The sequence below is a fragment of the Salvelinus namaycush genome, chromosome 12 (assembly GCF_016432855.1).
Source record: "Salvelinus namaycush isolate Seneca chromosome 12, SaNama_1.0, whole genome shotgun sequence".
Taxonomy (NCBI): Eukaryota; Metazoa; Chordata; class Actinopteri; order Salmoniformes; family Salmonidae; genus Salvelinus; species Salvelinus namaycush.
This window is the reverse complement of record NC_052318.1, coordinates 32,603,490-32,630,431: the sequence shown is the minus strand read 5'-3', so window position 1 is coordinate 32,630,431 and position 26,942 is coordinate 32,603,490. Positions and strand designations below refer to the sequence as shown.

The 26,942-nt window shown below is 43.7% G+C and overlaps 1 protein-coding gene across 1 annotated transcript; it reads left to right on the top strand.

Moving 5' to 3' along the window:
- The first annotated feature begins 1,916 nt into the window (after nucleotides 1-1,916).
- On the top strand, nucleotides 1,917-25,988 carry LOC120056536 (retinal guanylyl cyclase 2-like). Its single transcript, XM_039004717.1, has 18 exons — nucleotides 1,917-2,727; nucleotides 3,165-3,463; nucleotides 3,921-4,290; nucleotides 4,409-4,487; nucleotides 4,616-4,730; nucleotides 5,019-5,138; nucleotides 5,378-5,461; nucleotides 5,561-5,737; nucleotides 5,821-5,977; nucleotides 6,930-7,079; nucleotides 7,264-7,412; nucleotides 22,014-22,177; nucleotides 22,388-22,580; nucleotides 22,780-22,954; nucleotides 23,849-23,947; nucleotides 24,712-24,806; nucleotides 25,099-25,184; nucleotides 25,904-25,988. Exons 1-18 carry the CDS (start codon nucleotides 1,917-1,919, stop codon nucleotides 25,986-25,988), a joined length of 3,408 nt encoding a protein of 1,135 aa, XP_038860645.1.
- The last annotated feature ends 954 nt before the right edge of the window (nucleotides 25,989-26,942 follow it).

Sequence of the window (26,942 nt, the reverse complement as noted above, 5' to 3'; positions counted from 1 at the left end):
AGAAGGGCCTTGGTCAGGGAGGTGACCAAGAAGTCGATGGTCACTCTGACAGAACTCCAGAGTTCCTCTGTAGACATGGGAGAACCTTCCAGAAGTCCAACCATCGCTGCAGCACTCCACCAATCAGGTCTTTATGGTAGAGTGGCCAGACAGAATCCACTCCTCAGTAAAGACACATGACAGCCCTCTTGGAGTTTGCCAAAAGGCACCTAAAGACTCTCAGAACATGAGAAACAAGATTCTTTGGTCTGATGAAACCAAGATTGAACTCTTTGGCCTGAATGCCAAGTGTCATGTCTGGAGGAAATGAATGTCTCTGAATGTCCTTGAGTGACCCAGCCAGAGCCCGGACTTGAACCCGATCGAACATCTCTGGAGAGACCTGAAAATAGCTTGCCAGTGACGCTCCCATCCAACCTGACAGAACATGAGAGGATCTGCAGAGAAAAATGTGAGAAACTCCCCAAATATAGCTGTGTCAAGCTTGTAGCGTCAGACCCAGGAAGACTCGAGGCTGTAATCGCTGCCAAATGTGCTTCATCAAAGTACTGAGTAAAGGGTCTGAATACTTTTGTAAATGAGATATTTCCGGTTAAAAAAAATTATGTTTTTGCTTTGTCATTATGGGATATTGTGTGTAGATTGATGAGGGGGAAAAAATGATTTAATCAATTTTAGTAACAAAATGTGGAAAAAGTCAAGGGGTCTGAATACTTTCCGAATGCACTGTATTTTAGTCTGAGACTGCCATCATTGAAGTTGTTTGTGGTAAAGTCAAAATGAGGGTTGGTGTACAAAACAAAGTCATCAGCAAATTGATTTTCTCTAATCAATCAGAGTATCAAAGCCAATGACACATTTTCAAAATGCAGTTGTACCCACGTGTGTCATGGTTCTGTCCTAATGCACTGGTTTCTGGGACCAATTCCATTCTAGAAATCATCAGGTAGGTACTCAGATCTAGACTCATTGCAGAGAAGAAACTGACGTCCGTGAGCGTGGCGTAGTGTTTTGTCGGAACAAGGAGTTTGGGTGGCCAGGCAACAAACACATTACCATGATAAACCATGTTAAGTTTGGCACTGATATCTTAAAAAATAAGGAAACTATTAACAATGAACTTTTTTGACTATGTAACACAAAAGCTTAAAATAATAAGTCAAAATCTTCTTCTCATGGACTAAAAGTCAGATTCACTCCAAATGTGGTCTTAGGACTCATCACAATAGTCCCTAAAGAGTTTGAGAAAATAACATTGATGCACTCAAAGATGCCCACACTGTACCAGAATATATATATTAGCACATACACTAATATGCTAAAATATGTTAAAAAGATCAAAACAAATCTTCTCCTCATGAACCATACGTCAAATTCCCTCCAGATGTTGTATTTAGACTCGTGATTGCACATAAAGGAAGGTAGTTTCTGCATGATAGGGTGCCTGCTTTGTTATTCAACTTGCTTTGTTATCTTGCGTCCTTTCTGTTATCCTGTGAACCCTGTTCATTGCTCCTGGCAGCTATATTTTAATATGTTATGTAATAAACCTATATTAATGGTAATATAGTTAAAGTCCAATTATTATAGAAACAGTGCATTTCTGAGCCTCTGGTGACACTGTAGCTCACCAACAAAAACAGAGTTATGTCCTAGAAAATTGAGACAGTAAATAATACATATATGGCCAGGCAACACAATATGTCTAATTTTGTTCTCTCTCTCCCTCCTTCTTTCTCATATATTCCATGGAAGCAGTAATGGCTGGGAGTCCAGTGGTGACCTTCCCAGCTCTGGGCTAGTGCCCTACAGAGCGCTAGGGGTCAGAACACACACACACACACCCACTCTACCCTCACTTCCAACCCTCCACTCCTCATCTGTGGTGTCTGACTAGTTAGAAGCCCTGTAGGACAATGGCAACTCACAGAAACTCTAGTTTCCTCATCAACCTCTCCCACCACCCACGATGGACACAAGATCCCTCAATGAGGGAGAGAAGGAGACAAAGAAGGACAGAGGATACAGACACAATGAACAGTACAACCCCCACATCTAAATCTGCAGTGCTACGCTCCAGAAGCTGGTGGGGCAACTGGCTTATGTTGCCCCTGCTGATGGCCACCTATCTACCGTGTGAGGCCTGGGGCGCCACTTTCACTGTGGCCGTAGTTGGGCCCTGGACATGTGACCCTATGTACTCCAAAGCCCTCCCTGACCTGGCTGCCCGCCTGGCCACCGCCCGCCTCAACAAGGACCCCTACACTAAGAAAGGCTACTGGTACGACTATACTCTGGTCAATGAGGACTGTAAAACATCCCGCGCTCTGGCCCGCTTCACCTCTCTGGAAGGCTATGGCTCAGCTTTTCTCGGCCCTACTAACCCAGGCTACTGCTCATCGGCCGCCCTGTTTGCGAAAAACTGGAATAAGCCCCTTCTTTCCTGGGGCTGCCTGAAACCCAACATGGAGGATGGACAGTATCCCACCTTTCATCGGCCCCTGCCTCTGTCCTCCCGGGTTCTGTTTTCTATGCTGCGGTACTTCCGCTGGGCCCATGTAGTCATCGTGACGTCAGAGGATGACCTGTGGGAGGCTACAGGACACGAGCTGGCGGCCTCTCTGAGGGCCTTGGGCCTGCCGGTCAGCACTGTGGTCACCATGGAGCCTGACAAAGATGGGCCCACAAAAGCCTTGAAAAGGATACGGGAGTTAGACCGTGTCAGAGGTGTGTATGCACATTTGTGTTTGTTTGTTTCTTTATGTGTGTGTGTATTTGTTTAAGTGTGTGTGTGTGTGTGTTTGTGCATGCGTGCATTCTTGTGTGTGTGTGGTAAAAGGTGAGAGGAAAGATAGACAACATCACTGACTAACTGTCATCTATTCCCTTGTATGACACTGCCACACTGCAATGACTAATAATTGTCTACTATTTCCTTCTGTCCCCTATCTCTGACTTCACTAACTTTTTACTCTCCTCCTCCTCCTCCTCCTCCTCTTCTCCTCCTCCTCATCATCCTCTTCTCCTCCTCCTCTTCTCCTCCTCCTCCTCCTCTTCTCCACCTCCTCTTCTCCTCCTCCTCCTCCTCTTCTCCACCTCCTCATCTTCTCCACCTCCTCCTCTTCTCCTCTCCAACTCCCCCTCCTCTGCCTCTGCCTCTGCAGTGGTCATCATGTGTATGCACTCAGCTTTGATCGGTGGTGTGGCCCAGTATCAGCTCCTAACCTCTGCCTTGAATATACGTATGATAGAACGTGGCTACGTTTTTATCCCCTATGACACCCTCACATACTCACTGCCCAAGGGCACAAACTTTAATGCCCTGACTAATGACAGCTTGTTGAGAAAAGCCTACGACGCAGTTCTCACAATCACCATGGATTCTGGCGAGAATACTTTCTATCAGCGCTTCAAAGATGCTCAGGAGAAATTTGAGATCCGCACCAGCACTCCACCAGATCAGGTGAGACATCCCAGAACACAGCTCCTGGGATATTCATCTAGTCATCATTAGTCACACATGCCATGGACATGTAGTACTGTAGAAAGCACCTTTGGATGAGCAACAGTCCTCTTGAGTTTTAGTTCTTCACAAACAGGTTACCTATAGGTCTTTGGACCTCTCCAGCCTTAAAACCAAATACATATGAATGTTGTTGGAATGTTTTATTATTGATGATAATGACCAATGGTTTGTCAGTGCTGTACCACTGTCTTAGTAATTACATTTAAGTCATTTAGCAGACGCTCTTATCCAGAGCGAGTAATGAGTAATGGTATGTTCCTCTATTTCTGTACTCCTTGCCTAACGTCATCAAAACCCTTAGTGCCAATCTAAAGAGTCTACAGACAGAGTCTTCAATAACAGTCGGTCAGATAAATGATTTATACATTGTCACCACTCTTCTCCCCTGACGTAGGTGTCTCCATTTTTCGGCACCATCTACAACATGATATATTACATGGCCTATTCAGTGGAGAAGAGTCGGATGGCAGCGGGGCGCTGGGTGGATGGGGAAACCATGCTCCAGAGCGATGGAGGGGTCAAATTTGAGGGCTTCAACCAGCACATCTCATCCGACAAAGATGGGTTGGGGATGCTGGCTCGCTACGTGGTCCTGGACTCAGACGGGGGAGACAAACTCTACATGACACACACTCTGGAGGGCCCCCACACCCTTGGCAAATTTGGGGCGGTCAAGTACAATGGGCGCTCCATCCACTTTGCAGGCAGTAGCCCCAGCACAGACTCCCGTTGCTGGTTCAGTCCATACATCACCTGTGGTGGGGGTAGGTGGTCTAGCGTTGGGGTCAGTGATGTACCAGTAGCCTATGGTAAAATGAGGTCTGTGTTCCCTCAAACTATTTCTCTTCATAACTCTTTCTCTATCCCCCTCTCTGCCTTTAGGAATGGATGCAGGTACTATTCTCTTTCTGTTTGTCCTGTTCTGTGGGTTGGTTGGAGGTGGAGCTGCCTTCTATATGAAGTAAGTTAGGCTTAAACACAGAGAGGAGTGTGCCAATCAGTGGCCAATTTTGTCTTCTGCATTGAACAAACTTTTGATTGTAAATGAGGTTACTAATGTTTTGGGGTCTTCACTTTGTGTCTGACCAGGAGAGGTGGCCAGATTGGAATCAGCTTTGGAGGATCAGGGGAAGGAGAAGGGTCCTTAAAAGTAGTCTTGAATCTGAATGACCTGATTTTCATCAATACCCAGACCAGCATAAGGGTCAGCTTGATGCCTATCATACCATAAAGGATTATAGCCTAAATACTGTATTTGTATGTGTGTGTGTTTTTCTGTTTAAAGTCCCTTATCTTTGATGGACTGTCTATTCTGAAGCCATTGTAACCTCTCTCTCTCTCTCTCTCTCTCTCTCTCTCTCTCTCTCTCTCTCTCTCTCTCTCTCTCTCTCTCTCTCTCTCTCCTCTCCTCTCCTCTCCTCTCCTCTCCTCTCCTCTCCTCTCCTCTCCTCTCCTCTCCTCTCCTCTCCTCTCCTCTCCTCTCTCTGAGTAGAAGCTGAATGAGGACAGTATGATGAAGAGTCAGCTGGACGTGAAGACGCCTCGCCACTCAGTGTCAGGACGCAGCTACTTTGCCTCCACCCCTGACAGCTCCAACGTCGCCGTCTTCGAGGTGGGTCACATGTTAATGTGGTGAATCTACTTAAAACTACTTTCAAACAGAGACAGCAATCCAATATTCCAATGTGTGATGCGCTGCATGTAAGAAATAACACCCAATAGTGCTACTCTTGCCTGTCTTGGTGACAAACAGTTATGAACAAATACATCTCTGTTTAGTGTCCCTGTCCCTAGCTTTATGGGTTTTCCAGATAAACATTTGCTAATACCTTTGTATTATATGTTCACTAGGGTGACTGGGTGTGGTTGAAGAGATGTCCCAATGGAAACACTGTGTCTAGTGTCAGTAATAGCACAAAAAATATTTTCACCAAGGTGAGTGAGTGACAGCAAGACATTGAAGCGCTGTCTGAACGCTGCACTGTTCCTCTGTCATAATTTACTTCTCCTCTCTATCCTCTCCCCCTCTCTCAGCTCAGGGACATGCGGCATGAGAATCTCAACCTGTTCCTTGGCCTGTTCCTTGACTCAGGGATATTTGGTATTGTGACAGAGCACTGTACCAGGGGCAGCTTGGAGGACCTTCTCAACAACGAGGAAATGCGTCTCGACTGGATGTTCAAGTCCTCCCTGTTGATGGATCTGGTCAGGGTGAGGAGACATAGACATTTCTGACCATATCTCTCTCCTCGTTGTTTACACTGTCCTCAATCTTTTCTGACCCTCCCTCCCAGGGAATGAAGTACCTGCACAACCGGGATGTCATCCACGGGCGCCTGAAGTCCCGAAACTGTGTGGTGGACGGACGCTTTGTGCTGAAGGTGACTGAGTACGGCTTCAACGAGATCTTATCCACCCAGAGCATCAACTTTGACAAAGGCAGGCCTGAGGGTAAGTCCATGGAGACAATGAGTACTCAACATATCAGAGACAGCAAATCATCCTCATCATTTACCAAGTAATTACAAGAACAAAAGACACTTGTTCGTTTATCACCCTAGTCAGGTTGTGTGTGAAAAACATTTAATCTAAACCACCACTCTTGTGCCCTAACTCCCTGTTCCACCTAACAGATCACTTAATCCAACCCTCCACTCTTGTCCCCTAACTCCCTGTTCCACCTAACAGATCACTTAATCCAACCCTCCACTCTTGTCCCCTAACTCCATGGTCCACCTAACAGATCACTTAATCCAACCCTCCACTCTTGTCCCCTAACTCCCTGTTCCACCTAACAGATCACTTAATCCAACCCTCCACTCTTGTCCCCTAACTCCCTGGTCCACCTAACAGATCACTTAATCCAACCCTCCACTCTTGTCCCCTAACTCCCTGGTCCACCTAACAGATCACTTAATCCAAACCTCCACTCTTGTCCCCTAACTCCATGGTCCACCAAACAGATCACTTAATCCAACCCTCCACTCTTGTCCCCTAACTCCCTGGTCCACCTAACAGATCACTTAATCCAACCCTCCACTCTTGTCCCCTAACTCCATGGTCCATCTAACAGATCACTTAATCCAACCCTCCACTCTTGTCCCCTAACTCCCTGGTCCACCTAACAGATCACTTAATCCAACCCTCCACTCTTGTCCCCTAACTCCATGGTCCACCTAACAGATCACTTAATCCAACCCTCCACTCTTGTCCCCTAACTCCATGGTCCATCTAACAGATCACTTAATCCAACCCTCCACTCTTGTCCCCTAACTCCATGGTCCACCTAACAGATCACTTAATCCAACCCTCCACTCTTGTCCCCTAACTCCATGGTCCACCTAACAGATCACTTAATCCAACCCTCCACTCTTGTCCCCTAACTCCATGGTCCACCTAACAGATCAGCTGTGGGTGGCTCCAGAGCTGCTAAGGAACTCCAAGCTGATGAAGAGAGGAACGTTCCATGGGGACGTCTACAGCTTCGCCATCATTATGCAGGAGGTCATCGCCCGCTGTGCTCCCTTCTGCATGCTGGACATGCCTCCCAAGGGTTAGACCTCCTATCAAACAGTACCACCATACATGGGGCTAGTTGTGTCAGATGTAAAACAAAAACAGCAGGAATGGCCTCCATGCCAATGTGAACAGTACAATTATTGGAGAGTATAGGTGTGTGTGTGTGTGTGTGTGTGTGTGTGTGTGTGTGTGTGTGTGTGTGTGTGTGTATTTGACAGAGATCCTCAGTAAGTTGAAATCTCCCCCACCACTGTGTCGGCCCACTGTGTCAGCGGATGAAGCTCCACTAGAGGTGATCCAGGTCATGAAACAGGCCTGGAGTGAGGAGCCAGACAAGAGACCCACCTTCGAGGAGATATTCAAACAGGTAGCCTACTTTACTGTACACAAACATACACAAAGCTACATACAGTACCTTCGGAAAGAATTCAGACCCCTTGACTTTTTCCACATTTAGTTTTGTTACAGCCTTATTCTAAAATGGATTAAATAAAACGTTTTCCTCAGCAATCTACACACAATACCCCATAATGACAATGATAAAGTGAAAACAGGTTGTTCTAATTTTTTGCAAATTTGTTCAATATAAAAAACAGAAATACCTTATTTACATAAGTATTCAGAGCCGTTGCTATGAGACTCAAAGTTGAGCTCAGGTGCATCTGTTTCCAATGATCATCATTGAGATGTTTCTACAACTTGATTGGAGTCCACCTGTGGTAAATTTGATTGATTGGACATGATTTGGAAAGGCACACACATGTCTATATAAGATCCCACAGTTGACAGTGCATGTCAGAGCAAAACCAAGCCATGAGGTCGAAGGAATTGTCTGTAGAGCTCTGAGACAGGATTGGGAAGGGTACGAAAAAAGTCTGCAGCATTGAAGGTCCCCAAGAACACAGTGGGCTCCAACATTCTTAAATGTAAGAAGTTTGGAACCACCAAGACTCTTCCTAGTGCTGGCCGCCCAGCCAAACTGAGCAATCCAGGGAGAAGGGCCTTTGTCAGCGAGGTGACCAAGAACCCAATGGTCACTCTGACAGAGTTCTAGACTTCCTCTGTGGAGATGGGAGAACCTTCCAGAAGGATAACCAATCAGGCCTTTATGGTAGAGTGGCCAAATGGAACCACTCCTCAGTAAAAGGCACATGACAGTCCGCTTGGAGTTTGCCAAAAGGCACCTAAAGACTCTCAGACCATGAGAAACCAGATTCTCTGGTCTGATGAAACCAAGATTGAACTCTTTGGCCTGAATGCCAAGTGTCACGTCTGGAGGAAACTTGGCACAATCCCTACGGTGAAGCATGGTGGTGGCAGCATCAGCCTGTGGGGATGTTTTTCAACAGCAGGGACTGGGAGACTAGTCAGGATCAAGGGAAAGATGAACGGAGCAAAGTACAGAGAGATCCTTGATGAAAACCTGCTCCAGAGTGCTCAGGACCTAAGACTGAGGCGAAGGTTCACATTTGAATAGGACAACTACCCTAAGCACACAGCCAAGACAACGCAGGAATGACTTTGGGACAAGTCTCTGAATGTCCTTGAGTGGCCCAGTCAGAGCCCGGACTTGAACCCGATCAAACATTTCTGGAGAGACCTGAAAATAGATGCGCAGCAACGCTCCCATCCAACCTGACTGAGCTTGAGAGGATCTGCAGAGAAGAATGGGAGAAACTCCCCAAATACAGGTGTGCCAAGCTTGTAACGTCATACCCAAGAAGAATCGATGCTGTAATCGCTGCCAAAAGTATTTCAACAAAGTACTGAGTAAAGGGTCTGAATACTTATGTAAATACGATATTTCAGTTTATTTTTTATACATTTGATGAAATTTCTAAAAACCAGTTTTTTGCTTTGTCATTATGGGGTATTGTGTGTAGATTGATGAGGGGGGGAAACAATTTAATACATTGTAGAATAATGCTGTAATGTAACAAAATGTGAAAAAGATCAAGGTGTCTGGATACTTTCTGAAAGGCACTCTATATACATACACATACATACCTTCTTATGGCTGCAATCCCGCTACCGGGATCGATGTGCAGGGCGCCAAATTCAAACAACAGAAATCTCATAATTAAAATTCCTCAAACATACATGTGTCTTATATCATTTTAAAGGCAATCTTGTTGTTAATCCCACTAAAGTGTCCGATTTCAAATATGCTTTTCAGCGAAAGCACTACAAACGATTATGTTAGGTCACCACCAAATCACAATAAGCACAGCCATTTTTCCAGCGAAATATAGCAGTCAGAAAAAGCAGAAATAGAGATAAAATTAATCACTAACCTTTGATTATCTTCATCAGATGACACTCATAGGACTTCATGTTACACAATACATGCATGTTTTGTTTGATAAAGTTCATATTTATATAAAAAAATCTGAGTTTACATTGGCGCGTTACATTCACTAGTTCCAAAAACATCAAGTGATTTTGCATAGCCACATCGTTTCAACAGAAATACTCATCATAAATGTAGATGATAATACAAGTTATACACATGGAATTATAGATATACCTCTCCTTAATGCAACCGCTGTGTCAGATTTCAAAAAAACTTTATGGAAAAAGCAAATCATGCAATAATCTGAGACGAAGCTCAGAACAATAGCCAAATTAGCCACCATGTTGGGGTCAAGAGAAACCAGAAAATACATGATAAATGTTTCCTTACCTTTGATGAACTTCATCAGAATGCAGTCCTAGGATTCCCAGGTCCACAATAAATGCTTGATTTGTTCGATAATGTTCGTTATTTATGTCCAATTAGCTACTTTGGTTCGCGCGTTTGGTAAACAATTCCACTATAACGTGACGAAATGTCCAAAAGTTCCATAACAGTCAGCAGAAACATGTCAAACGATGTACTGAATCAATCTTTAGAATGTTGTTAACATACATCTTGAATAACGTTCCAACCGGAGAATTAGATTGACTTCAGTTGAGCGATGGAACGGAGATGCCTATCACGTGAACGCGCATGGTCAAAGCATGGTCAGCTCGTGGCAGTGGTGACTAATTCCTGTCTCCTTCGGCCCCCCTTCACATTAGAGTCATCAGACAAAGTTCTATTGACTGTTGACATCTAGTGGAAGCCGTAGGAAGTGAAAACTCATCAATATCTCGCTGTAATTTCAATGAGAGCTTGGTTGAAAATCTAGCACCCTCAGAAAAAACAGGAAGTGGAACTTCTCAGGTTTTTGCCTGCCATATGAGTTCTGTTATACTCACAGACATAATTCAAACAGTTTTAGAAACTTCAGAGTTTTCTATCCAATACTAATAACAATGTGCAAATATTAGCAACTATGACTGAGGAGCAGGCCGTTTCCTCTGGGCACCTCTGTGCACCTTTCATCCAAGCTACTCAATACTGCCCCTGCAGCCATAAGAAGATACAGTACATTGTTATGGAATAGGTCAGGTAGTTTAGACAGCACACTCCAGCTCACTACCACTTCCAGACTCCATTCCCCCAGGGGGCAGCAGCAACCTTGTCCAAGTGCTGAACCTGGTGTATATGCACATCAGGTGCCATCACTTAAGGTGATCGTCAGTCAGAGTGCCAGCTTGGAGTCGTGAGGCTGCTGGTTGGTTTGGTGGAGATAATGCCTTTAGTTTGGTTTTGATTCTTTACTTTGGGCATGCCGTTTGTAGTTTTCCTTTTTGTATATATTTATTTTTGTCACCAAGAGGTCAAGAGGGACAGAACTGGTCCTGGACCAAGATAAGGTTGCTGTCTCCCTGGGAACATGTACACCTAGATTCATACACAGATTTTTCACATAGATGCACATCTTAAATTAGGTTACAGACCAGTTAACTAGGCCTTAGACCCCTACACTTAGAGAGGGCAACAATATTACTATGCTAGTTAATCAGTTTCGTAACAACATTTTGTAGAAGAATGGTGTAATATGCGATTGTTAAGGACACCATGCTGCTTGCTTAGCAAGTACCACTTCCTCCCGATTCGGACCATACCTGGCGCGAACTCGGGACCTCTTCCTTACTAGCACACGTGACTGTCCTCACTTAGCCAATTGCTCCACCTCAAAATCTAGCTCATGAGGCGACCCAAGCCGGACACATAAGGCTGAGGAGTAAGTTTCACACATCCCCATGTGCTACACTATGATACATGTCTAATTCTTTAGGTTATTAATTGACAATATTACCTGTGAAGGTTGGAGCACCACCTACTCTTTTGTAGTTGGTAGGAAACTATAAATAGCTACAATTATACAGGGTAGGTCCTTGCCTGCTGCCCTGTGCCAGACCTTAAAAATACATGTTTTCCAGGACGTTCAAAAGGCATCTTTTCTCGATGTTGAAAAATACATATTTTCCGGACATTGAAATCAGGTTCATTTTCAGTTCTGAATGAAATTTGAAAATATGTAATTTATAGACGTCTATATTGTACCAAATCAAGGCTGGTCCAGACCGGACAAAATCTGAACAAAAAATGTATGTCCGTGGATGTTGAAATCAAGTCCTGTCTGGACTGCACCAAATCTGAACCAAACATAGACATCCTATGATTGGTTCAGATTTTGTATGGACCAGACCAAAAACCAATGTCCATGAATGTGGAAATCAAGGCTGGTCCAGACTGTACCAAAAAAAGATGTCCAAAAGGCATGGTGTCGGACCATGCTTACTGAGGTGTAGCCTAGTGTTGCCTGAAATATAATTTTATGAATGTCCATCTATGTGGTAAGCCTACTGTTTGTAAAACACAAAAAATGACAAAAAAAGACATACAAAAGACGTTGGCTCGTGCTTACTGGGGTGTAGCCTACCATGTCAACCGCAATGAAATTTGATGAATGCCCATCAATGTGGTAGGCCCACCATTTGTAAAACAGGCCGTTGCATTGGCATTATTAGTCCTGATTCCTGTGAATAATCAGTTTGGCTATTTAAGCTCTGAATATCAGCTACCCAACTTCATCAGGATCGTGTCGCTATTTGCAATGTGTTTATATGGCAGGAAATGCAGAAGCATTTTCTTTTTCGCTATGATCAGCTTGTCAAAAAAGTACGGAAAACAATGTTAAACCACTGATCATGACAATGGGGTGAAACTCCTGTACAACAGTTGTGATTGTCCATTCCATATTGTCCATTTTACTTTGACCTGTTCTGTTTTTCTGATATGTTAACATGACAGCACATTTTTTTATCGATTGGGTGCCATTTTGGTTAGGTTATTTGAAAAAAGTATCCGTGTCATTATATTGTCATCATATTACACTGGCATACATTTGATCTCCAGCCTGTAGGCTACAGAAAAGGCCACATACTCTTTCTACCATATCTGCTACATGATTTATGTTAGATCGTTTTTTTTTGATGGAACGTTGGTGGAGCGCCTCAGCGCTGCGTCTCTCCAACAGCACCCTGCCCCGACCTTTGACAAAATGGGCACTGTTTATCACAAGGCGCCATCAGCGCTCAACTGAAAAACTCATATGCCACTGGTTGTAGAGAATATGTAATTGTTTTTGTGCAGAATTATGTGAGGTTTTATGTGTTGTTGGAGGTGCGTTTTGGTCCGTTTGGCTCAGAAAATGTCGCCCTCGTCAATCTGTCGCCACCTAATCCTGCCTAATGAGTGTGCCGATCTTGCAATTATAACTAACTACAATTATTATAATTCTGAAAGCAATTGAGTTATTGAATGACAAGACAAATGAATCTCTCAGAGGCAGCGAATACTTTATAAACGAATAAGATTTATTTTAAGCGCATCAAGATAAAGCAATTCATTTTACAGAATTAATGATTAATGAAGGATTTGGAGCAAAATTATACAATAGGGTTACAGATTCAAATTCAACAGGGAAAGGGGAATTAGATAGCCCAAAAGGGTCAGGCAAGCAGTTGTTCTAATAACTCTAAAATGAAACAGCAAGGAATTTCTAGGAGAAAGATAGTAATAATATAGAGGTACACACAGATTTACACGCTCAAACCAATCAGGGATTTTAGGGATGAGAAGACAACATTGAATGCATTAAATTAAACTCTGTAGTGGCTCTGGGTCAAAGTCCGAATGAGTCCGAATGGGTTTCTACCCTGTGTTTTGTATACGTGTTTGTTTGGTCTTTGTCTCCATGCCTTTACACGGCACGCTGTAATTTGGGAAATAAAAACCCTTATTACGCATTCCTGCGCCTGTCTCCCGATCCTTCACACCAGCGTGACAAATAAGGCACCTCGGGGTTTGTGATATATGGCCAATATACCACGGCTAAGGGCTGTATCTAGGCACTCTGCGTTGTGTCGTACTTTAGAACAGCCCTTAGCCATGGTATATTGGCCATATACTACACCCTCTCGTGCCTTATTGCTTAAATATCCCTGTTCAATAGTCCAAGATTGATATCAGCTGTTAGTCCACTGAGATTGAGGCGAGAACAATGGACAAAAGGTGCGTTCCAGTTATCTATTTTCACTACATCTAGTGAATGGCGCCCAACCGATTGTCACGGCCGTTGTAAGGAGGAGACCAAGGTGCAGCGTTGTATGCGTACATTCTTCTTTATTTAAGAATGAACACTGAACAAACGAACAAAATAACAAAACGAACCGTGAAGCTAATATGAGTAGTGCAGACAGGCAACTAAACATGGAACAAGAACCCACAAACACCAAAGGGAAAATGGCTACCTAAATATCATCCCCAATCAGAGACAACGATAAACAGCTGCCTCAGATTGGGAACCATATCAGGCCACCATAGACATACAAATCACCTAGACCTACATAAACCCTAGACATACAAAAAACCCTAGACAATACAAAAACTAACGTACCCACCCTAATCACACCCTGACCTAACCAAAATATAAAGAAAACAGAGATATCTCAGGTCAGGGCGTGACACCGATTGTGTTTTTTGTTTGTTTATCTGCGTTGTTTGTAACTTATTTTTGTACATAATGTTGCTGCTACCGTCTCTTATGACCGAAAATAACTTCTAGACATCAGGACTGTGATTACTCACCACGGACTTGCAGAATCCTTTTTCTTCTTTCACAACTCTGACGAGCCCGAGGCGGAGGATATATACGGCTCCCTCGGGAACAGGCCCCAACCCCAGTGATCTGCGTGAAGAGGAGGCTGAGAAAGAGAGGCCGGAGGGCGGGCTGCCTTCTGAGGAGTAGGAGGAGATCGAATAAACCCCCACTCCCCTCAATTCTGCTCGCAAACATACAATCTTTGAACAATAAAATGGACGAGTTATTGGGAAGATTAAACTACCAATGGGACAATAAAAACTGTAACATCTTATGCTTCACGGAGTCGTGGCTGAACGACGACAATATCAACATACAGCTGGCTGGTTATACGATGTACCGGCAGGATAGAACAGCGGCGTCTGGTAAGACAAGGAGCGATGGTCTATGTATTTTTGTAAACAACAACTGGTGCACGATATCTAAGGAAGTCTCAAGCCATTGCTCGCTTGAGGAAGAGTTTCTCATGATAAGCTGCAGACCACATTACCTTCCGAGAGAGTTTTCCTCTATATTCTTTGTAGCTGTTTACATACTACCACAGTCAGACGCTGGCACTAAGAAAGCATTGAATGAGCTGTATTCCGCCATAAGCAAACAAGAAAACGCTCACCCAGAGGCGGTGCTCCTAGTAGCGGGGGACTTTAATGCAGGCAAACCTAAATCAGTTTTACCTAATTTCTATCAACATGTTAAATCTGCAACCAGAGGGAAAAGAACTCTGGACCACCTATACTCCACACACAGAGATGCATACAAAGCTCTCCCTTGCCCTCCATTTGGCAAATCTGACCATAATTCTATCCTCCTGACTCCTGCTTACAAGCAAAAATTAAAGCAGGTAGCACCAGTGACTAGACCAATAAAACAAGTGGTCAGATGAAGCAGATGCTAAACTACAGGACTGTTTTGCTAGCACAGACTGGAATATGTTCTGGGATTCCTCCAATGGCATTGAGGAGTACACCACATCGGTCGTTGTCTTCATCAATAAGTGCTTCGATGACGTCGTCCCCACAGTGACCGTACGTACATACCCCAACCAGAAACCATGGATTACAGGCAGCATCCGCACTGAGCTAAAGGCTAGAGCTGCCACTTTCAAGGAGCGGGACTCTAACCCGGAAGCTTATAAGAAATCCCGCTATGCCCTCCGATGAACCTTCAAACAGGCAAAGCGTCAATACAGGACTAAGATCGAATTGTACTACACGGCTCTGACACTTGTCGGATGTGGCAGGGCCTGCAAACCATTACAGACTACAAAGGGAAACACAGCCGAGAGCTGCCCAGTGACACAAACCTACCGGATGAGCAAAACTACTTCTATGCTCGCTTCGAGGCAAATAATACTGAAACATGCATGAGAGCACCAGCTGTACCGGAAGACTGTGTGATCACGCTCTCCGCAGCTGATATGAGTAAGACCTTTAGACAGGTCAACATTCACAAGGCCGCAGGGCCAGACGGATTACCAGGACGTGTACTGCGACCATGCGCTGACCAACTAGCAAGTGTCTTCACTGACATTTTCAACCTCTCCCTGTCCGAGTCTGTAATACCAACATGTTTTAAGCAGACCACCATAGTACCTGTGCCCAAGAACACTAAGGTAACCTGCCTAAATGACTACTGACCCATAGCACTTACGTCTGTAGCGATGAAGTGCTTTGAAAGGCTGGTCATGTCTCACATCAACACCATCATCCTAGAAACCCTAGACCCACTCCAATTTGCATTCTGCCCCAACAGATCCACAGATGATGCAGTCTCTATTGCACTCCACACTGCCCTTTCCCACCTACAAAAAAAAATAGGAACACCTATGTGAGAATGCTATTCATTGTCTACAGCTCAGCATTCAACACCGTAGTGCCCTCAAAGCTCATCAATAAGATAAGGACCCTGGGACTAAACACCTCCCTCTGCAACTGGATCCTGGACTTCCTGACGGGCCGCCCCCAGGTGGTAAGGGTAGGTAACAACACATCTGCCACGCTGATCCTCAACACAGGGGCCCCTCAGGTGTGTGTGCTCAGCCCCCTCCTGTACTCCCTGTTCACGCATGACTGCACGGCCAGGCATGACTCCAACACCATCATTAAATTTTCCGATGACACAACAGTGGTAGGCCTGATCACCAACAACAACGAGACAGCCTGTAGGGAGGAGGTCAGAGACCTGGCCATGTGGTGCCAGGACAACAACCTCTCCCTTAACGTGATCAAGACAAAGGAGATTATTGTGGACTACAGGAAAAAGAGGACTGAGCACGCCCCCATTCTCATCGACAGGGCTGCAGTGGAGCAGGTTGAGAGCTTCAAGTTCCTTGGTGTCCACATCACCAACAAACTAACATGGTCCAAGCACACCATGATAGTCGTGAAGCGGGCAAGACAAAACCTATTCCCCCTCAGGAGACTGAAAAGATTTGGCATGGGTCCTCAGATACTCAACAGGTTCTACAGCTGCACCATCGAGAGCATCCTGACTGGTTGCATCACTGCATGGTATGGCAACTGCTCGGCCTCCGACCGCAAGGCACTACAAAGGGTAGTGCGAACGGCCCAGTACATCACTGGGGCCAAGCTTCCTGCCATCCAGGTCCTCTATACCAGGCGGTGTCAGAGGAAGGCCCTGAAAATTGTCAAAGACTCCAGCCACCCTAGTCATAGACTGTTCTCTCTGCTACCACACAGCAAGTGGTACCGGAGCACCAAGTCTAGGTCCAAGAGGCATCTAAACAGCTTCTACCCCCAAGCCAAAAGACTCCTGAACATCTATTCAAATGGCTACCCAGACTATTCACATTGCCCACCCCACCTCCCCTCTCCACACCACTGCCACTCTCTGTTGTCATCTATGCATAGTCACTTTAATTAATTCTACCTACATGTACATTCTACCTCAACTAACTGGTGCCCCCGCACATTGACTCTGTACCGGCACCCCCCTGTATATATTGTTATTTTTTACTGCTCCTCTTTAATTTGTCCCATTCCCCCTGACAGAGCTGTTGTAACTGAATAAGGTTTGTCGGCCTCCTTGCACGCACACGCTTTTTCAGTTCTGCCCACAAATGTTCTATAGGATTGAGGTCAGGGCTTTGTAATGGCCACTCCAATACCTTGACTTTGTTGTTTAATTAACTTGTTACTTGTATCTCTTATTCTTATCCGTATTTTTTAAAACTGCACTGTCGGTTAGGGGCTCGTAAGTAAGCATTTCACTGTAAGGTCTACACCTGTTGTATTCGGCGCATTTGACTAATACAATTTGATTTGATTTGAAACAGAAGTTGGGCAGCAATAGAGCTCGCCAGCTTGTAGTCCTAAAAAACAGAAATAAGTTACCTCTGGTTCATTCAGCCATTCCTATGAGGGAAATTAATGCGGAAATAATGGGGTTTTGGAATAAACGCCGAAAATAAGGTCTGAGGTTAACAGGCTTAGGAGATCTTATATGTTTTGTTCTATGAGATAATATCAGTCAGTTAACATGACCATAATGAATTCTGAAGCCTTTATGTGCTCATTTTGATTACATAAATGCTTAAAAATTCACAAAATTATCTCATAGAACAAAATGTATAAGAGCCTATTTTCGGTGTTTATCCCCCCCAAAACTACAAAAAAACATAAATGTTGTGTGCCTACAAAAATACATTATTACTAGTGCTCTTCATGCGCTGTTTTCGTGAAATGCTAATGTAGTCCAGTTTGAATGGAGAGCAAGGGTGGAGTCAGGCATGCATCAACAAAAATTGTTGAGTTGCCCCACCGAGATTTAAATGCTAAAATCGCCACTGGTTTATTGAGATGCATGAATACACCACACCAACAGCTTGATTTTATGGCTGCTTTAAAATGAATTTCCTGCATTTCTATGTAGTAATGATTTAGGTTCACTTTGGTCAATTGATTTGATAGCATGTTTAATCTATGTAAATAAATGATGAATTGATAGTTCAACTCTCTGGGTTTTTTGTCTTTAAAAGGGTAGATTGTAACCATATGTTCAAGCTAATCAAAGTGTATTTATGATACAGCGTGTAAAAGCTACACAATACAATGAAATGCCTACTCACAATAAAGTTCTCCTTGCAAACAGTGCAATTATATGAAACTATATGTATTTGTATTTACATTAGTCTATAGCCTACTGCAAATTATTGTTTGTTCCTGAACTGGCCAAATGCGCAGAGATATCCTTCAGCACCACAAGTTGGTTCAACTTGTTCAAATCAAATCATATTTTATTTGTCACATGTGCTGAATACAACAGGTATAGTAGACCTTACAGTGAAATGCTTACTTACAAGCCCTTACCAACAATGCAGTTCAAGAAACAGAGTTAAGACATTTTTACTAAATAAACTAAAGTAAAAAATAAAATCAAAAGTAACACAATAAAATAACAATAATGAGCCTATATACAGGGGGTACCGGTACCAAGTCAATGTGCTGGGGTACAGGTTAGTCAAGGTAATTTGTACACAGGAGTAAAGTGACTATGCATTGATAACAAACAGGAGGGGGGTCAATGTAAATCGTCTGGGTGGCCATTTTATTAATTGTTCAGCAGTCTTATGGCTTGGGGGTAGAAGCTGTTGAGGATCCTTTTCAACCTGGATTTGACGCTCCAGTAACGCTTGTCGTGCGGTAGCAGAGAGAACAGTCTATGACTTGGGTGACTGGAGTCTTTGACATTTTTTTGGGCTTTCCTCTGACACTGCCTAGTATATAGGTCCTGGATGGCAGGAAGCTTGGTCCAGTGATGTACTGGGTTGTGCGCACTTTCCTCTGTAGCGCCTTATGATCGGATGCTGAGCAGTTGCCATACCAGGCGGTGATGCAACCGGTCAGGATGATCTCTATGGTGCAGCTGTAGAACTTCTTGAGGAGCGGACCCATGCCAAATCTTTTAAGTCTCCTGAGGCGTTGTCGTGCCCACTTCACGACTGTCTTTGTGTGTCTGGACCATGATAGTTTGTTGGTGATGTGGACACCAAGGAACTTCAAACTCTCGATCCACTCTACTACAGCCCCGTCGATGTGAATGGGGGCGTGTTCAGCCCTCCTTTTCCTGTAGTCCACGATCAGCTCCTTTGTCTTGCTCACGTCGAGGGAGAGGTTGTTGTCCTGACCTCCTCCTTATAGGCTGTGTCATCGTTGTCGGTGATCAGGCTGTGTTGTCAGCAAACTCAATGATGGTGTTGGAGTCATGCTTGGCCATGCAGTCGTGGGTGAACAGGGAGTACAGGAGGGGCCTAAGCAGGCACCCCTGAGGGGCCCCCGTATTGAGGATCAGTGTGGCAGATGTGTTGCTGCCTAGCTTTACCACCTGGGGGCGACTCGTCAGGAAGTCCAGGATCCAGTTGCAGAGGGAGGTGTTTAGACCCAGGGTCCTTAGCTTAGTGATTAGCTTTGAGGGTACTATGGTGTTGAACGCTGAGCTGTAGTCAATGAACAGCTTTCTCACATAGGTGTTCCTATTTATTTTTTTACCCCTTTCTCGTGATTTCCAATTGGTAGTTAGTCTTGTCCCATCGGTGGAACTCCCGTACGGACTCGGGAGAGGGGAAGGTTGAGAGCCATGCGTCGTACAAAACACGACCATGCCAAGCCGCACTGCTTCTCGACACACTGCTTGCTTAACCCGGAAGCCAGCCGCACCGATGTGTCAGAGGAAACATCATACAACTCGTGACCGTGTCAGCGTGCACTGCGTCCGGCCCGCCACGGGGGTCGCTAGAGCGCGATGGGACAAGGACATCCGGCCGCCAAACCATCCCCTAACCCAGTCGACTCTGGGCCAATTGTGCTCCCCCTCATGGGTTTCCCGGTCGCGGCCGGCAGCTACACAGCCCAGGATTGAACCTGGATCTGTTGTGACGCCTCAAGCACTGCGATGCAGTGCATTAGACCGCTGCGCCACTCAGGAGGCCCTATAAAAGGTGTTCCTTTTGTCCAGGTGGGTAAGGGCAGTGTGGAGTGTGATTGAGATTGCGTCATCTGTGAATCTGTTGGAGTGGTATGCGAATTGGAGTGGGTCTAGGGTTTCCAGGATGATGATGTTGATGTGAGACATGACCAGCCTTTCAATCAAAGCACATCATGGCTGCCGACGTGAGTGCTATGGGGCGGAAGTCATTTAGGCAGGTTACCTTTGCTTTCATGGGCACAGGGACTATAGTGGTCTGCTTGAAACATGTAGGTATTACAGATTCAGTCAGGGAGAGGTTGAAAATGTCAGTGAAAACACTTGCCAGTTGGTCCGTGCATGCAGAGCGTACCACTAGGCAGGATACAGTTGAAGTCTGAAGTTTACATACACTTAGGTTGGAGTCATTAAAACTCGTTTTTCAACCACTCCACAAATTTCTTATGAACAAACTATAGTTTTGGCAAGTCGGTTAGGCCATCTACAACAAAGTCAAGGTATTGGAGTGGCCATTACAAAGCCCTGACCTCAATCCTATAGAACATTTGTGGGCAGAACTGAAAAAGCGTGTGCGTGCAAGGAGGCCGACAAACCTTATTCAGTTACAACAGCTCTGTCAGGGGGAATGGGACAAAATTCACCCAACTTATTGTGGGAAGCTTGTGGAAGGCTACCCGAAAAGTTTGACCCAAGTTAAACTATTTAAAGGCAATGCTACTAAATACTAATTGAGTGTATGTAAACTTCTGACTCACTGGGAATGTGATAAAATAAATAAAAGCTGAAATAAATCATTCTCTCTACTATTATTCTGACATTTCACATTCTTAAAATAAAGTGGTGATCCTAACTGACCTAAGACAGGGAATGTGTATGTAAACTTCAGACTGTATATGCTTTGATTGAAACAAAATACAAGAAAGGCTAATAGTTTGTCAACATCATCTGCTCTAATTGGCTCATGAAACAGTAATTCATGAAGATGTAAATGCATATTCCCATGAAGCTGATGAATATCAATCAAATGGTTGGCATGGAGATGCAGTTTGGACTTTTAGGTAGCCTATGCCTAACTTGGTGTTTGAGGGTATTAGAAATGTAACATTTTCTTGAGACAATACGTGGGCATAGGCAGACATTGCAATTGGAGGATTCATATCATGCATATTCTATAATGATAGGTTATTCAATTGGCTACATCTGTCAGTAAAAACTTTGATTGAGGAAATTACATTTTTATCGCTCCGTCACCTAAAAAAAATACCACTACACCACTTTATACTATATTTCCTCACTATGAGGTTGGAATAATACTGTGAAATTCTGAGAATGTAGATAATGCACTTTTAGTGCAAGATCTGTTTCAAAAGACCACCTGTAATTTCAGCCTGTTTTGTAGGGTTGGAGTTTTGGCCTGCCAGGTAACATCAACATCAAACAGTTCCAACCCTCTCTGTCAATAACAGTTTCCTCTTCCCACTCAGAACATTCCCAGACAGTACTAGCAATATTCTTGCTTGCTCTTTGCTAAGAAGCTATTTTTGTTTATTTTTGACAATTTTTATTGAAAACAACTGCAGTAAAGGTACTTAATTGGTACCCAGAAATTCTTTGATATTTAGATAAAAATGGCTGCATTGGACCTTTAATCCTGAATGTGGTGGGGAAGGGGAGAGAGTGATTAGGTCCTGTCTTTCATCTCTGCTGTTGGTGGGCAGTTGCAGAAAGGTAGATGTCTACTCGGTGAGCTCTGCTGGTTCCAGACACCTCGGATCGGCCTGGTATTCAGTCAGCCAGATGTACAGAGGGGTTGAATTAACCCTACAATTTTTTCATAGACATGCATGAGCACACATCTGAACACAATGAACTCAGTCTCAAGCTAACAAGAACTCAAAACAACATGCTTTTTGTTAACTATATTACAGTAATATGTAACATACTTCACCTCTTCACTGCATGCTGTATGTTTCCCTTTTATACTTTAGTTCAAGAGCATAACCAAGGGGAAGAAGACCAACATCATAGACTCAATGCTGCGTATGTTGGAGCAGTACTCTACTAACCTTGAGGACCTGATTAGGGAGAGGACAGAGGAGCTGGAGGTGGAGAGGAAAAAGACTGATCAGCTGCTGGCCCAGATGTTGCCCAGGTCAGTCCCCCCCCCACTCCTCCCACTTCACATTATATTTCACTTCATATTTGCAACATCAAAAATAACAAATGTCTCTGTATTGAGAATATTGAATTGTATTACTGTGCAAGGCAAAAAACAATTTTGTTCATTGGCCGCTGGTCATTTATTCTCCTAACCTCTATCCACATCCCTCTATCAACTCCCTTGTCTTATCTTACACCATAGGTCTGTGTGCCTGGCCCTGAAGACGGGCAAGCCTGTGAAACCAGAGCACTTCTCTGAGGTCACTCTGTACTTCAGTGACATTGTGGGCTTCACTACCATCTCTGCACTCAGCGAGCCCATTGAAGTGGTAGATTTACTCAATGATCTCTACACACTCTTTGATGCCATCATCGGGCAGCATGATGTCTACAAGGTGAGAATCCTGTCCTGCTGCAAAATAGTTGTGTCCTATTAGTGATGCAATGGAAGCTTGTTCTACTTTCAATACAAATCCTGGAAGTAAATGGCTGCATTCCTTAGTGTGCATGAGTTTATGTCACCTCCTCCTTCCTTTGTAATTTTGACAAATTTCCCAATTGGGACAGTAAAGATATTGATTGTGTGGCCTTCAGGTGGAGACCATCGGAGATGCCTACATGGTAGCCTCTGGAGTTCCAAACCGGAACGGTAGACGCCACGCAGCTGAGATGTCCAACATGTCCCTGGACATCCTCCACTGTATTGGAACCTTCAAGATGAGGCACATGCCTGATGTCAAGGTCAAGATTCGGATCGGCCTGCACTCTGGTGCGTGGCCCATCTGAAATTCTTTGTCATATTTTTATCCTCTGCCTCAGCGTTCATAATGTAGACTAATTGACTGGCCTTTTCTCTTGAAAACCACAATTCTTCATTAATTTTTTTAGCTAAACGATAGCCCAGCCACTTGGTTTGCAATTAAGCTGGGGGATAATATAATAATAACAACATATTCCATTTAGTGGATGCTTTTATCCAAAGCGACTTACACTCATGCGTGCATACATGGGGCTGGAGAAATGTTACTGTCAAATTCATAGATGGATCTATAGATGCATTGACTGGCAGTCCATGAGATCAACTGCTATACATTGCAGTTCATGCATATGCAACAAAGTCAATAGATGAATAGTACAATTCAATACATAAGCAAACCATACTTTTGATATGTTATATTTAATGAAATTTGAGAATGAGTATTGGAATTCTATAGAACATGGCATTAACGTCAGAGTATTGGAGCAAAAGTGTATTTTTACCTGATCCCCGTCTGGAACATATTCCTGGAATGGTGCAATGTCATCCACTAAGCCCTGTTATCCTATTAGTCTCCACTGCCTAATGCTTTCTTCTCGTTACTCTACCCTACCAATTAATATAGAAGGTTTTGCATGTTTCAAGTAACACAGAAGTGACTACTTTTAGGTATGGTAAAGGACAGCTCAGAAAAAAATATAATTGACATACAACAACAATATTCTAACATCTCTGCTAAATATTGAAAGGATATTCTGCAATTAAACTAAATTTGCCATTTTTTCTCCAGAAACTTTTGTGAGATATTGGAGGCTTTTTGAATAAGTCATGAATCACAAGTCATAAATCAGGAAATATGCTACTTCTGATCTTATCAGCATGTCTGTGTGTTTCTGTGTTCACCAGGCCCTGTGGTGGCAGGAGTGGTGGGTCTGACGATGCCTCGGTACTGTCTGTTCGGAGACACTGTCAACACGGCTTCTCGAATGGAGTCAACAGGGTTGCGTGAGTACCTCACACTCGTTGTTTGCCCATCACGCCGTGTGAGGTCACTAAGGATAGGGACAGGTGTATTGCCGTTTGTGTGCATGCAACAAGAGGCTAAGGAGGGTTACGATGAGAAGTCCTGACTAATCCTTTAAGACTATCAGTAGAATTAGTGGGCAAATTTAGGGTTTAATAAAAATATCCTCCATGTACGGGCTTGCCTCAGATATCCTTTCACCACCAATTCTGCTGGTACAGCAATGGTAAACTTCATAATGTGTTGAGATTTGTATGTGTTATGAGTTAATGTAACAATTATAAAAACCATTGGCGTGATGATATGAATAAACAACCTCATAATCTTTAAAATTTTTAAAACAATATATGCTTATTTAACTGCTGATTGCTAGGAACACATAGAGTATTTCATAGAGTATAAACTGTATGTACTAGTCAGTGACATGAGAGTACAGGAAATCTCACATCTACTCCCACCAAGTGGCCATACATATGAATTGCTGCACAAAAAAACTGCTGTTGTGAGAATTGTCAATGGGCTCACAATAAATGATATTTTGTTACTCTATACTAAATACATTAATGATCAACCAATGAATGAAAATCTAAATATATGTAGGATATGTGAGTACTGTATGATGTCACAAGTGTTGATACTCTATAGACATGAATAACTAATGGTAATTGTTTACATTGAAAAAACTGTCAGAATATATGAAGACTAATGCAGCCTTTGTGGTTGCTGTTGTTGTTTGATATCCCAGCTTACAGAATCCATGTCAACCAGAGCACAGTCGATATCCTACATGAACTGAAAATGGGCTACAAAATAGACACCAGGGGCATGACAGAGCTGAAGGTAGAGACACACACACACACACACACACACACACACACACACACACACACACACACACACACACACACACACACACACACACACACACACACACACACACACACACACACACACACACACACACACACACACACACACACACACACACGGACCCAAATAATGAATTCACTTAACTTACCACAGAAAAATCTAATTTTTATTTGTCACATGCTTTGTAAACAACAGGTGTAGACTAACAGTGAAATGTTTACTTACGGGCCCTTCATTCTGTTATTCCCTACTTCTCTTTCAGGGGAAGGGAGTTGAAAATACATTCTGGTTGGTTGGGAGAGCTGGGTTCGACAAGATTCTCCCAAGACCGCCTGACCTTACTCCAGGGTAAGATTTAACAAGCCTTCCTGCTCTATTTATGTTGTACTTTGTTTCTCCTAACTATACTCTTATTGACTCTCAGTCCTGCCAGCTGCTTGTCCCAGGCCCTTTGTCAGTAGTACTCATGAAACCCGTTCACATCAAAGTTGATTTTCATCTAGGTCATCGTGGATATAGAAGATAAGATGTCCGAAAATAATTGTAAAAAATCTGATAATGTGCTGACCCATTGACCATTTGTCAGATTGTGTGGCAGGAACTAAACGTTTTATAAATCATACTTTCTATGTGCTGCTGACCTGACCCTTGTGTCATAGTTCAGTTCACATGTTGACCCAAATGTAAAATTCTTCATCTACTACCTGTCTGTTGAACTTAATTAATCCTTACCTCCCACTGCTGCTACATGTGTGATGAACGCTCTCCCTGGCATCCAGAAAACATCGCTGTAATGTTTTAACACATTACCCTGGTGATTGCCTCATTTAGACCTGTCCAGCTTAACTTTTTATATCTGTGTTAAGAGTTCAAACTCAATTGTAATGAACATTCTGAGACCCGGTTGTCAACAGCGGTCGATGAAAACAGTTGTCAGTGTGGACAGGGCTTTTGTTGCTTTATATGCTGGGATTGATATGTTTAATACCTATTCCAAGAGACTCTGAGTGCTCAATGCACTGCCAATCAAACAAGCCATTAAGCCTTCTGTCTTTGACTTTCCTCAGGGCAAGTAACCATGGCATCAGTTTGGAGGAGATTCCTCCAGATAGAAAACAGAAATTCCTTGACCGGCAGGCGAGGAATAAGTAGCCGGTAAGGTATGCCTGGTTTAGCCATCATATTCTAGATTTACTTTAGATTGACTTTATTTCCAAAATGATTTGTAATGTAAGTGAGGTCACTGATGTCACTGCTTTTATGATATCCCTTTATGATATCCCAATTCAGGTACATATGTACGCTATCCCTGATGCAGTGAAAATAATTACAAAAATGTAATGTAATGTAAGCTTTATGCGACAAACCCATTACACCTTTTAATTTGTCTCAATTCAGGTACATACCAATGAGTGCCGCATTTATGATATCCCTTTAAGTGATAATATATATTATTTTTTCTCCACAGATTGTGTTGCCCAGTCCTCCTACCTGTTGGAGTGAAAGACCAGATAGGTGAATTGACCAGGTTGGTTGAGAGGATGGGTTAGGGGTGTGTCTGACAGACAGTCTGTCGCATCACCCCATGTGTCCTGTCGAGTGCTGATCCACATTGCACAAATAAGCCAAAGTCGGAGAGACACTGTCTGTCTTTAACACAATATACACTGCTCAAAAAAATAAAGGGAACACTTAAACAACACAATGTAACTCCAAGTCAATCACACTTCTGTGAAATCAAACTGTCCACTTAGGAAGCAACACTGATTGACAATAAATTTCACATGTTGTTGTGCAAATGGAATAGACAAAAGGTGGAAATTATAGGCAATTAGCAAGACACCCCCAAAAAAGGAGTGATTCTGCAGGTGGTGACCACAGACCACTTCTCAGTTCCTATGCTTCCTGGCTGATGTTTTGGTCACTTTTGAATGCTGGCGGTGCTCTCACTCTAGTGGTAGCATGAGACGGAGTCTACAACCCACACAAGTGGCTCAGGTAGTGCAGTTCATCCAGGATGGCACATCAATGCGAGCTGTGGCAAAAAGGTTTGCTGTGTCTGTCAGCGTAGTGTCCAGAGCATGGAGGCGCTACCAGGAGACAGGC